The sequence below is a fragment of the Pristiophorus japonicus genome, chromosome 6 (genome assembly GCF_044704955.1).
Source record: "Pristiophorus japonicus isolate sPriJap1 chromosome 6, sPriJap1.hap1, whole genome shotgun sequence".
Lineage (NCBI taxonomy): Eukaryota > Metazoa > Chordata > Chondrichthyes > Pristiophoridae > Pristiophorus > Pristiophorus japonicus.
This window is the reverse complement of record NC_091982.1, coordinates 201498233-201511788: the sequence shown is the minus strand read 5'-3', so window position 1 is coordinate 201511788 and position 13556 is coordinate 201498233. Positions and strand designations below refer to the sequence as shown.

General features: G+C 44.4%; 1 protein-coding gene across 7 annotated transcripts in view; it reads right to left on the bottom strand.

The window, feature by feature from the left end:
- Positions 1 to 13556, bottom strand: part of zbbx (zinc finger, B-box domain containing) — a 147330-nt gene that overhangs the window by 105312 nt on the left and 28462 nt on the right. For all 7 annotated transcript variants that reach the window (XM_070883561.1, XM_070883560.1, XM_070883566.1 and 4 more), the window contains exons 5-6: positions 6792 to 6840; positions 6608 to 6711 (exon numbers count right to left, since the gene is read on the bottom strand). In XM_070883561.1, coding sequence (XP_070739662.1) covers positions 6608 to 6711; positions 6792 to 6840 — 153 coding nt within the window. The remainder of the gene's footprint in view (positions 1 to 6607; positions 6712 to 6791; positions 6841 to 13556) is intronic.

The window sequence follows — 13556 nt, the reverse complement described above, 5'->3', positions numbered from 1 at the left end:
AAAATAGTAAAAAAGATCCCCGCCTACCTTTTGCTGCTGTGCCCTCCAGCGATCCCCCTCGGAGGCCTCCTCTCCCTGTGCATCGGAGCACATTCTCATCTTGCAAATGCACAGGGAGAAGTTGGAGTCACGTTGTACTGGACAGCCAAAGTACAGTATTCTCATTCATAATAATGGGAACTCCGTAAGTAGGAATTCTAATTATGAATGAGAAACACCCCCTCAAACACCAAAACACAAAAAAAATAGAAAAAAAAATAATCACATTTAACATTCATTTAAATAAATGTGTTAAAAAAATTGGAAAAATCTATATTTTTTGTAAGTTTTGTCATTAGGGTTTAAAATAAACTTACCTTAGTGGGCAGGATTTTTAAACAGAAAAATGTGGTTTTAAATTTTATTTTGATTATGTTTTTTATATGTTTTAAAACTCTTACGCTGGTAAAAGTAAGCTATGCGCCTGCTTTTATCAGGTGCAAGAGTTTTAAGGATGTAATGCGCAGGGTGGATAAGGGGGAACCAGTGGATGTGGTGTATTTGGATTTCCAGAAGGCATTCGATAAGGTGCCACATAAAAGGTTACTGCACAAGATAAAAGTTCACGGGGTTGGGGGTAATATATTAGCATGGATAGAGGATTGATTAATTAACAGAAAGCAGAGAGTCAGGATAAATGGGTCATTTTCCAATTGGCAAACAGTAACTAGTGGAGTGCCATAGGGATCGGTGCTGGGGCCTCAACTATTTACAATCTATATTAATGACTTCAATGAAGAGACAGAGTGTAATGTAGCCAAGTTTGCTGATGATAAAGATGGGTGGGAAAGCAAATTGTGAGGAGGACAAAAAAAATCTGCAAAGTGATACAGGCAAACATTTAGCAGATGGAGTGCAATGTGGGAAAATGTGAGGTTATCCACTTTGGCAAAAAAATAGAAAAGCAAATTCTAAATTAAAAAGAGAGAAAAATTACTAAGTGTTGAAGCACAGAGGGACCTGGGGGTCCTTGTGCATGAAACACAAAAAGTTAATATGCAGGTAAAGCCAAGTGGAATGCTGGCCGTTATTGCAAGGAGGATAGAGTATAAAAGCAGAGAAGTCCCACTACAACTGTACAAGGTATTGGTGAGGCCACATGTAGAGTACTGCGTGCAGTTTTGGTCTCCGTATTTAAAGGAGGATATATTTGTATTGGAGGCTATTCAGAGAAGATTCACGAGGTTGATTCCGGAGATGAGAGGGTTGACTTTTGAAGATAAGTTGAGCGGGTTGGGCCTATACTCATTGGCGTTAAGAATGAGGGGTGATCTTATCAAAACGTATGAGACAATGAGGGAGCTCAACAAGGTGGATGCAGAGAGGATATTTCCACTTCTGGGGAAACTAAAACTAGGGGGCAAAGTCTCAGAATAAGGGGTCGCCCATTTAAAACTGAGATGAGGAGGAATTTCTTCTCTGAGGGTTGTAAATCTATGGAATTCTCTGCCCCAGAGAGCTGTGGAGGCTGAGATAGACAGATTTTTGAGCGATAAGGGAATAAAGGGTTATGTGGAGCGGGAAGGAAAGTGGAGCTGAGTCCATGATCAGATTATGACTTGAGCACATAATCCAGGCTAACACTTCAATGCAGTACTGAGGGAGAACTGCATTGTTGGAGGTGCCATCTTTCAGATGGACATAAAAGATCCCATAGCATCATCATCATCATCATCATAGGCGGTCCCTCGAATGAGGATGACTTGCTTCCACGTGAGTTCACAGATGTTTCAATGAAGGACCCGATGTTCCAGTCCTGAACTCCAATTGAAGGGGTGGAAGATGCCTGTGCGTGGATTTTTTTTAACGTGTGGTGACCATTGCACATCAGCCACCATACGGGCTTGACAGAACTAGGCCTTTATCCAGCGGCAAGGGTTAACCAGGACGACTGGAGACCTGCTCTGCTGCACGGACCTATTGCCCACACATATGCAGTGTGGGCTGGCCCATGCTGCCCCTGGGCCCTCGGCTCTTCTGGGCCCCGTATCATCATTTGCCCCACCTCCTCCACAATCTCTCTCCGCCCTTCGCCAAAAACATTCACCGCTCCTCCGCCAGAAAACACTCGCTGCACCTCCACACCAAACATTCACCGGACCTCCGCCACGATCACCCACTGAATCTCAGCCACGATCCCTCATCGCTCTTCCGCCTCGATCACTCGCCGCATCTCCGCCATGTCCTTCACATCCTCCGCTGTGCCTGGTTCCCGTCGATGCTCCTGTCCACGCTCCAAGCAGTGACCTGGGTCCTGATGACATCACCCAATTGCCCACCTCAAAGCCGTCGCACACTTGGAGCAGCTCGCGCTGGAAGTTGTAGTGGTATGCCGCTCCAGCTCATACTTCCCGACCTGCGGAGGTGTTCTCTCGCAGGTCGAGAGGCTGCAACACGGTTGTGTTGGAGACAGTCAGGAACCTCCCATGACTGAACTGCCTTGACATCAGGTTTTAAATATCCTCCAAAGTTCTGAAAGCAGATGTTCAAATGTAATAAATTGCCCAGTTTTAGCAGCGGTGTTAGATACAGGAAAAAGGACACAGGACCGTAACTTGTGGTCAGCAGCAAAGCAAAAGCATTCACCACTCGCCCCAAAGTAAGCTTCTCGCAATCTCTGTGGCGAGAAGTTCAGTTTTTCTGACGTTCAACTGAGAACAGTGCAGTTTAGTGGAAATTCCATTGTGCGCGCTACTGTGACATCAACAAGCTGTCTAAGCAGCCAATCACATTACGGAATTCTCAGACCGAGAACCAGGAAATAGAAAGCGCGAATAATCAATCACTTAAAAAAATATTACAGAGAGTGAAATAAAGATTTTTTTTTAAACATACACTGCGTTAAGATAGAAGCTGAACAAATTTTTAAAAAAATGTTTAAATTAATTTTAAAATCTAATCATTTTTAAACTTAATCGAGACATTTGACATTCCACCAATATAAAATTAGTTTTTCAGGACCAGAATGATTGTTTATCAGTAGTTACTACTTAGATCGCTGTTAGAAACCCAGTTAAACCTCATTTGAATGGGTCTAACTTTTAAATGTGATTTCGAACAGTGATATTTGTTTTAAAGTTTTCATCAGATCAGTGATTTCACCAACTGCCGGCTCTGTGGGGTCCACAGTGCAGCCTGTGGATGAGCAGTGGATGACAGGTTACAATTTCAGGATATCCACATTAGCCCACGTATGCGTTAAATCCTGAAGTTGCTGTCAGTTTCAAAGGTGAAATGACAGCGAATGCTGCCAGTTCGCCGCCATCAGGACTATTCGAAGAAGAGCAAGGGGAGTTCTCCTGGTGTCCTGGACAATATTTATCATTTGAACATCAATAAAGTAGATTATCTGGTCATATCTCACTGCAATGTGTGTAGAACCTTGCTGTGCACAAATTGACTGTCATATTTCCCTATATTACAACAGTAGCTACACTTCAAAAACATTTAATTGGCTGTGAAGCGCTGCAGGACATCCTAAGGTCGCGAAAGGTGCTACATCAATGCAAGTTGTTTTTTTTTCCTTTCTGCAACAGAGTCCATGATATATAATGTCTGGCTGGTCTGCAGGAGGGCAAAAAGCTCCCATGTCTGCAAATACAGCAGTGGGCATGCTTTTGAAGGAAGGTGGAGAAGGCAGGCTCACGTTGACACAAACCCTGTCGGGGAAAATTAATGGGAATGGAACTTGTGATAGGGTCAAACACAATGGCAGTGTGGTGCCTGTATTGGTAGTGGGCTAGTGATACTGTGCAGCATGTGGCATAACTCAGCAACCGCTTCCTTTGTAAAGCAAAGCCACTGCAAGCACTCTTCCTCCAATAACTGCAAGTAGAAGAACCTTTGTCTGTATACACTGGTGTTAGGATACCGACTGGCAGGTGGGTGCAATGTGCCTTTAGTGCTGTCTGACCAGCCCAGGCAAAAAGCAAAGATGCAGGGAAATTTCCAATAGGAAATCCATTAGCCCCTGTCTGAAATGGGAGGAAAATAGCAGCCTTATAGCAAAGGTCACAAAGACAGATGTCAAAGTAGTTGGTAATAAAAAAGTAAAAATGAATCAGAAATAATCTTTAAACGGAGCCGACAATCTTTAACTTCTTATCTGCCTTTTGCAGATCATCTATCAGCCTAAATGACTATTGATACGGGCGAGAAGAGGAATCAGGGCAGAAGAGGTGGAAAAGACGACATTTCATAATTTTTGGCTTATTTCCATAGAACTGCCCAAAAATGGGCAATTACCTACACAACCACTGGAAATGATGCAAAAAATAGTACTGGTAAAAAAGTGGGTAGAGATCCAGCATCACAGAATGTCTTCTCCTTTCACAACTGGGGAGCCTGGTTTTCACTCACAAATCAAGGCATTGCAATTGAAAATCTAGGTTAAGTACTCTCCATCAGTATTTGCAGGCATGCACTGGAGTGCAGTGGGTTAATAGAGATGCGTCAGCCATGAGTAGCACTCACCCCTCCAAGTCAGAAGGTTGTGAGTTCAAGTGCCACTTCGGAGACTTGAGCACAAAAATCTAGCCTGACATTCCAGTGCAGTATTGAGGGAGTTCTGCACTGTCAGAGGTGCCATCTTTCAGATTGAGACATTAAACCAAGGCCCTGTTTTCTCTCTCAAATGGATGTAAAAGATCCTATGGCACTATTTTTAAGAATAGCAGGGGTGTGATCCCTGGTGTCCTGGCCAATATTTATCCCTCAATCAGTATAACTAAAACAGAATAGGGGTGAAAATTGCATTGCGCCCCGTTTGGGGGCGGTAAGATTCAGGAAGAGACGCATTATGCGCCAGTGCGAAAGTCCTGCCTCGCTCAAAAAAATTCGGGTTGCCATCCCCGAAAGGAAGTGGAGTGCAAAATAATGAGCTCCACGTCATTTTACGGGGTGGTAGTGAGGTGGACTGATTGGGAGTGGAGCGCAGCATTATTCACTGGGCCGAGTAGCACTGCCGCGTAGGAGGGGCTCTTCCCTTCATTAAAGGGAAGGGCCCAAGCTGCAAATCCTGCAGGGATGAAGTGGGCCTCCGTGGACCACCGGGGAGCGTGGATGGCAGCTTGGCATTCAAGCAGAATGCCGGGCTGAACGTTCGTGGCACGGACCCCATGATCGAAGCCCCAACGGGGCGCAGAAGAAATCTGGTAGTTTTTTTTTAAATGGCTGCCATCTCCCTTTTAATTATTGCCCCGTTAGCAGCCTGCAGCCCAGTTCACGTCCCCTAAAGCTGCTGCTGGCATTGCCTGGTGCAGCTTCAGGAGGCGCTTCCCAATTTTTGTTTGGGGGAGATAACGAGACGCTGTCATCGCTGGCGCAGCGGAGTGGGGCGCTACGGGTTACCGCCGCCACTAAACCCCCGTGGAATTTAGTGGAAATCATTAGCAGCACCGCACCCAGGCGAAAAGTCATTTGCGCCCCATTACAGCCGGCCTGGGGGCGCTAACAGGAGGCGAAAATTACCCCAATTTCTTGGCCATTATCTCGTTGCTGTTTGCGAGAGCTTGCTGTGCGCCAATTGGTTGCCCATTTCCTACATTATAACAGTGACTATACTTGAAAAGGAAAGTGCTTAGTGACATCCTGAGGTCATGAACGGCACGAGTTAAATTCCAGCCTTTCTTTTTAATCATTCATTGTGGTTTGAAAACATTACATATTTTGTTGCATTTCACTCAAAAAACCAAACATGGATTCATATGCCACCTGTAGTGACACTGCTCTTCTACAGATATCAGTTTGAGACCAGTAACTAGAGGACACAAAATTGGTAGACCCAAGTTATATCATTGGTGGATATCACACTGGCCTCGGAAAACTGCTCTATACATGCGAACTGTTATGCACACAAAAGCTGGTAAAAATTTGAATGATGGAAAAGAACTGCTGAGCTAGTCAGCTCTTTGCTAGCATTAAAAAGGTTTAAAAATGATTGTTTGCTTTGCACAAACAGCAATATACTTTGGTATCTGTAGTCACAAACCACTTGCCTGGATTCAATTTAGGCAACTTCACAGCCGAGTTATACCATTCCTTATAAATCAGTTTATAATTTATCGCTCTTTTTAATTTCATTTTTAGTCTCATTCTGACTATAAACCAGGTTAGATTGTACATAACAGAAAATTGAATATGATCAAAACCATATTTAAAATATTAAATGTTATGCCAGAGTAGTATTAAGCAGCAATAGTTCTGGAGACTGTGCAGATCACATAATATACAGGAACAGACTGTCAATAGACTATCTGTCAATAGGATAACAATTAAGATTTTATAAAGCAAAATTGCTTATTTAAAAGGATAATGGCTTGCTTGGATCACAGACTAATTTTGATTGACAAGCTCAATTATTCTTTTACAAACATCAGAATTTTTGCAAGCAATTTTAAAGCATATACCCATGAACTTATTCCCATTATTAAACTGAAGTGCCACATTGCAACCTAATTTCAATGCAAGCAGGTCACCAGCTTCCACATTTCCACTGACTCAGCTGCAGTTGTGTCAAAAAATTTAAAGCACAGGTTTTACTTGACAATGTATCTATTGTCTTACTCACCAGCACAGGACTTCTGATCTCACACTGTCCACATAATTTCCCCTGGACTTTTGGCTTTTCAGTTACACAAACTGGTACATTGGTGAATACACGTTTCGGAGGCTCTGAAATAAGCACAATGAAAAACCATTTCATATGCTTATAACCTGCATAATCACAAATTAACTAAAAACAATAGCCATACCTTCACATTGGTCCTTCAGTATTCTGAGTTTTGTCTTTCCAGACGTTATCTGTGACAAAATAATTTCAATTTTAAAAAAGGGTTACTTTGCAAAACAGCAGAAAATGACACCAGTGAATATGTATATTCAAATCCACTTATATGCAACTATACGTTCATTTTAATATTAAAAAGAGTGCAAATTTCATACCTGGAAGAAAAAGCTGATGAGGACATTATCACCAGCAAAGGTCTACTTATATGCTAGTCAAATAAATTAACTGGAAATTGTTCATAAAATATTTTCTCATTGAGTCGGATGGTGCAATCCTTTGAGACCCACCCATAGATTGTGACATAAGAACATAAGAAATAGGAGCAGGCCATTTGGCCCCTCGAGCCTGCTCTGCCATTCAATATCATGGCTGATCTGATCCTGGCCTCAACTCCACTTCCCCGCCTGCTCCCCATAACCCTTGACTCCTTTATTGCTCAAAAGTCTGTCTATCTCCACCTTAAATATATTCAAAGACCCAGCCTTCACAACTATCTGGGGTAAAGAACTCCAAAGATTCACTACCCTCCGAGAGAAGAAATTCCTCCTCATTTCTGTTTTAAATGGACGACCCCAAAATATATTTGAGGAAACACTGCTCTCTACCTCTCTCTCCTTTAAGATGCTCCTTGAAATCTATCTCTTTGACCAAGCTGCTGATCACCTGTCTTAATATCCCCTTATGTGGCTCCATGTCAAATTTTGTGAGGCACTCCTGTGAAGCACCTTGGGACATTTAACTGTCTTACAGGTGCCATATAAATGCAAGTTTTGTTATTGTTGCAGTAATGAAGCAAAAAGAGATACTGGGCCAAAGGGGACATTAGGAGAAATGACCAAAAACCTGGTCAAAAATTTTAAGGAGGGTCTTAAAGGACGAAAGGGAGAAGAAGGAGTGGAGATTCATAGGGAAGGAATTCCAGACTTTGGTGCCCAAACAGCTGAAGGTGTAGGGAAGGGGGGACGTACAAGAGGCTAGAGTCAGTGTTCATGGGAGGTGGTTGTAGGTTTGGAGGTTACAGAAACAGGAAGACAAGGCTTTGAAGAAATTTAAATCGGAGGTGGTGGGGGATGGGAAGTCAAAAGAGGTAAACAAGGACTGGGTGAGCAAGATTTGGTTGCGGGATTGGATACAAGCAGCAGAGTTTTAGATGAGCTGAAGTTTACAAAAAGTTGGAAGGATGGGAGGCTGGCCAAGAAAGCATTGAAATAGTTGAGTCTGCATGTGACAGGCATGAGTATAAGAACATAAATAGGAGCAGGAGTAGGCCATACGGCCCCTCGAGCCTGCTACCCATTTAGCACGATCATGGCTGATCCGATCATGGACTCAGCTCCACTTCCCTGTCTGCTCCCCATAACCCCCTATTCCAATGGGCGTGCAATTGGAAAATAATTGTAATATATTCCTTATGACATAAAATTCCACCATTTTTCTCTAAAGCCACCAATTTTGCTGCAGTCTTTCTCGACCGCTTCGTCCAACAGTACTCATGACAACCACTATACATCATGTTTCAGTGCCCAACTACTCTGCTGTCCCACCATCTAAAAGACATCGCCATGTTTAAATTAGCAACAACAACTGCTACAAGTCTTAGACATCACAATGCAGGAAGCATAAGATCACCAAGACCACCGACAGATGTTCTAGCCGAACCTTTGGAGATTAGCAATGGTCAACAAGAAATCTGCTGCAATTTCTACCAGATGCCATATCTTTCTAAGAACTTGCCAAGAGAAACTGGAATTACTTCAGATTCTTCCTTCAGGCAGTCAACACAGTTTTTGTATGTAGTGTAAGCTTGATTATTGTATTCTATAGTACCTTGTCTGTGTATTATTTTATCTTTAGAAATCTGAAAATTGTAGTTTTAGCTGGTACACAGTGATATTTTCCACCAGCGGAAAGGAGAAATTCGGGTAAAAATTCAGTATCGCCCCGTTTAGGGGCAGTAACAGTCAGAAGGTGTGAGAATTGGCACCAGGCACTCAAGTCTCGCCCCTCTCGAAAAATTCGTGTTACCGCCCCCAGAAGGAAGGGGAGCGCTAAATCAAGTGCTCCATTTCCTTCCTGGGGCGCTAACAAGACGGATGCCTCAGTAGTGCTGCGCACTGGGCTGCACAGCGCTGCTGCGTTAGAGGGGCTCTTCCCTCACTTAAAAGGGAAGGACCCACCCTGCCGACTGCAAAGTAAAGAGGGACCTACCTGGACCCACCACGGAGCTGGGGTGCTGCGCAATCAGCCCAGAGTGCCAGACTGAGCGATCAAGGACCCCGCAAAAAAAACGGATCAGCAGCGCCAACAAGGTGGTAAGTTTTTTTTATTTTTCACTCGGCCACCTCGCCTTTAATTTTCACCCCGGTAGCGGCCGGCCGCCTTATCCGTAGCTCCGGTGTTTTCGCCTGACGCTGCTGCAGGGGGCGGAAATTAATTTCGGGGCCAGAGCGCTAACACGCGCTGACATCACGATCTCCGGGCGCAGGAGATCGGGCGCAATGCCGTAGCGCCGCTGCGAAACTCCCACCCGATATGGTGGGAAACGTTAACATCGCCTCACCCGATCGGTAACTCATTTGCGCCCTGTTAGTGGAGGTGCAAATGAGTTGCATTTCTCGCGCATTGTGTCTTTGTACACGGGATTCAGTTTTTGGACACGATTTAATGCAAACTGGATGATTGTGTAGGTTTTAAAATAAACTTTTATATAAAATCTATTCAATTTCATCTGATTGCTTATACTGTTGCTTTGAGGAGTGAAACAACTTTTCTCCCCCTGCTGTTGAGCAGAAAATACTAGAGGCTGTGTAAACATTTTCTTTTGTAATATTAATCTAAAAACAATGTAAACCATTTTGAGTTGATGTCTTTATCCAAAAGATACTTCGGAACACTTAATGTAGGTCATTTCCGGAAGGGGTTATGATCAACAAGGTTAGCAATTTATAGGGGGGTGTTGGTTACTGACTCCATCCCCCACCTTTCCAAGAGATGCACAAGGCTAAACTGAAGCAACAGGTAACTTCTCCCTGCCATCACTTGCCCCGCTTGTTTTTCGTTTCTCATTAGTATAGTTTCTCCACTTTGTTCTTTATTCTCACATGCACCCTCCACCACCCATCCCCATACACACGCAGCCCATTTAATACTGTCTCTCCTCCCAACCAACTCAACTCCCAGGAGCATACATCCATATCTCTGCCTGCCTCCTAACTTCCAACCAAATCAATTCCCATGCTCACTATTCTGCCAAATCAGGCCTTGTATCATCAAAATTTCTCTGCTATCATTCCTTCTTACGAACTCACAAACTCACCTGCCCTGTTGCCATGAACACCTAACTGTCCCCCTCAAGTTACAAATTAGCCACCCAGTCATCCGATCTCTCTTGCAGATGATGGTGTCCCTTTGCGCCTGCTGCCCTTGTCCTTTTAGGTGGTCGAGGTCGTAGGCTTGGAAGGTGCAGCTGAAGAAGCCTTGGCAAGTTGCTGCAGTGCATCTTGTAGATGGCACACACTGCAGCCACGGTGCACCAGTGGTGGAGTGAGTGAATGTTTGAAGGTGTTGGGTGGGGTGCCAATTAAGCAGACTGCTTTGTCCTGGATGGGTTCAAGCTGTACTCATCCATGGCAAGTAAGAGTATTCCATCACACTCCTGACTTGTAGATGATGGAAAGGCTTTGGGGAGTCAGGAGGTGAGAAACCAGTCACAGAATAACCTGCATCTGACCCGCTCTTGTTGCCACAGTATTTATGTGGCTGGTCCAGTTGGTTTCTGGTCAATGGTGACCACCAGGATGTTGATGGTGAGGGATTCGGCGATGGTAATTCCGTTGACTGTCAAGCAATGGTGGTTAGACTCCTGCTTGTTGGAGATAATCATTGCCTGGCACTTGTATGGTGCAAATGCTACTTGCCACTTATCAGCCAATCCTGAATGTTGTCCAGATCTTGCTGTATGCAGGCATGGACAGCTTCATTTTCTGAGGAATGGAACTAAACACTGTGCAATCATCAGCGAACATCCCCACTTCTGATCTTATGGTGGAGGGAAAGTCATTGATGAAGTAGCTGAAGATGGTTGGGTCTAGGATACTGCCCTGAGGAATTCCTGCACTGATGCCCTGGGGCTGAGATGATTGACCTCCAACCACCACAATCATTTTCCTTTGTGCTACGTCTGACTCCAGCCAGTGGAGAGTTTTACCCCGATTCCCATTGACTTCAATTTTACGAAAGGTCCTTGATGCCACACTCGGTCAAATGCTGCCTTGATGTCAAGGGCAGTTGACCTGACCTCACCTCTGGTATTCAGCTCTTTTGTTCAAGTTTGGATCAAGACTGTAATGAAGTCTGGAGCCGAGTGGTCCTGGCAGAACCCAAACCGAGCATCAGTGAGCAGTTTATTGGTGAGTAAGTGCCACTGAATAGTACTGTCGACGACACCCCATCACTTTGCTGATGATTGAAAGTAGACTGATGGGACGGTAATTGACCAGATTGGATTTGTCCTGCTTTTTGTGGACAAGACATATCTGGAAAGATTTCCACATTGTCGGGTAAATGCCAGTGTTGTAACTATACTGGAACAGTTTGGTTAGAGGCATGGCTACTTCTGGAGCACAAGTTTTCAACAAGTCAGCCAGGATAGTATCGGGGCCCATAGCCATTGCTGCATCCAATGCGCTCAGCCATTTTATATCACCTCACATGGAGTGAATCGAATTAGCTGAAGACTGGCTTCTGTGATGGTGGGGATCTCAGGAGGAGGCCGATATGGATCATTCACTTGGCACTTCTGACTGAGGATGGTTGCAAACGCTTCAGCCTTGTCTTTTGCACTCGCGTGCTGCCCTCTGCCATCATCGAGGATGGGAATATTTATGGAACCTCCCCCTCCCATTAGTTGTTTCATTGTCCACCATCATTCATGGCTGGATCTGGCAGGACTGCAAAGCTCTGATCTGATCTGTTGATTGTGGAATCACTTGGCTGTCTACAGCATGCTGTTTCCACTGTTTAGCATGCATGTAGTCGGTGTTGCAGCTTCCCCTGGTTAGCACCTCATTTTTAGGTATGCCTGCTGCTGCTCATTGATCTCGGGTTGGTCCTATGGCTTGATGGTAATGGTAAAGTGAGGGATATGCTGGGCCATGAGGTTACAGATTGTGGTGGAATACAATTCTGCTGCTGCTGAAGGCCCACAGCGCCTCATGGATGATCAGTTTTGAGCTGCTAGATCTGTTCTGAATCTATCCCATTTAGCACAGTGTTAGTGCCACACAACATGATGGAGGGTGTCCTCAGTGTGAAGATGGGACTTCATCTTCACAAGGACTGTGCGGTGGTCAATGCTGTCATGGACAGATGCATCTGCGACAGGTAGATTGGTGAGGACGAGGTCAAGTAGATTTTTCCTTCATGTTGGTTCTCTCACCATCTACCACAGGCCCAGTTTGGCAGCTATGTCCTTCAGGACTCAGCCAGCTCGATCAGTAGTGGTGCTACCGAGCCACTCTTGATGATGGACATAGAAGTTTCCTACCCAGCGCACATTCTGTGTCCTTGCTACATTTAGTGCATCTTCTCAGTGGTGTTTAACATGGAGAAGTACGGATTCATCAGCTGAGGGACAGTGGTAGGTGATAATCAGCAGGTTTCCTTGTCCATGCTTGACCTGAAGCCATGAGACTTCATGGGGTCCTGATTCAATGTTGAAGACTCCCACTGCACTCCCTCCTGACTGTATACCAGTATGCCACCACCTCTGGTGAGTCTGTCTTGTCGGTGGAACAGGACATACCCAGGGATGGTGATTGAGGAGTCTGGGACATTGGCTGAAAGGTATGATATGCTGAGAGTATGACTATGTCAGGTTGTTGTTAGACTAGTCTGTGGGACAGCTCTCTTTTGGCACAAGTCCTCAGATGTTAGTGAGGATGACTTTGCAGGATCAACTGGGTGTGCCGTTGTCGTGTCCAAAGCCGGTGCGTGCCTAGGTTGATGTCGGGTGGTCCGTCCGGTGTTACTCTTATAATTGTTTCTCGTAGGGGTTTAATACAACTGAGTGGCTTGCTAGGCCATGTCAGAGAACAGTTAAGAGTCAACCACATTGCAGTGCGTCTAGAGTCACATATAGGCCAGACTCGGTAAGGATGGCAGATTTCCTTCCCTAAAGGACATTTGTGAATGAGATGGGTTTTTACGACAACCCGATAGTTTCATGGGCACCATTACTGATGCTAGCTATTTATTCCAGATTTATTTAATTAACTGAATTTAAATTCCCTAGCTGCCGCGGTGAGATTTGAACTCACATCTCTGGATCATTAGTCCAAGGCCTCTGGATTATTTGTCCAGTAACATAACTACTAAGCTACTGTTCCCAGTTATAATATAATAGAAACATATTAAGTAATTAAAAATAATACAAGCCTATTTTCCTGCTGTGTTGAAAAACAGAATTTTTAAAAAACATATAGGGCGAGAGAAGAATAAGGGGAGGATGGAAGAAGCAATGCGGTAGAGTTGATGGGGAACTACGTATGGGCAATAATGATGGAGAAAGGTAGGGGGGAAGGCAATGAAGCAAATGTAAATATTGTGCAAGTGTTTTACTACCCCCACTCCGCAACTACTATCTATGCCTGAAATGATATGGGAAAAAAGAGATAGTTGTTGAAAAGTGAGCTATCACTGGTATAGAATTGTTTTGCTAAAAGGGCTCCTC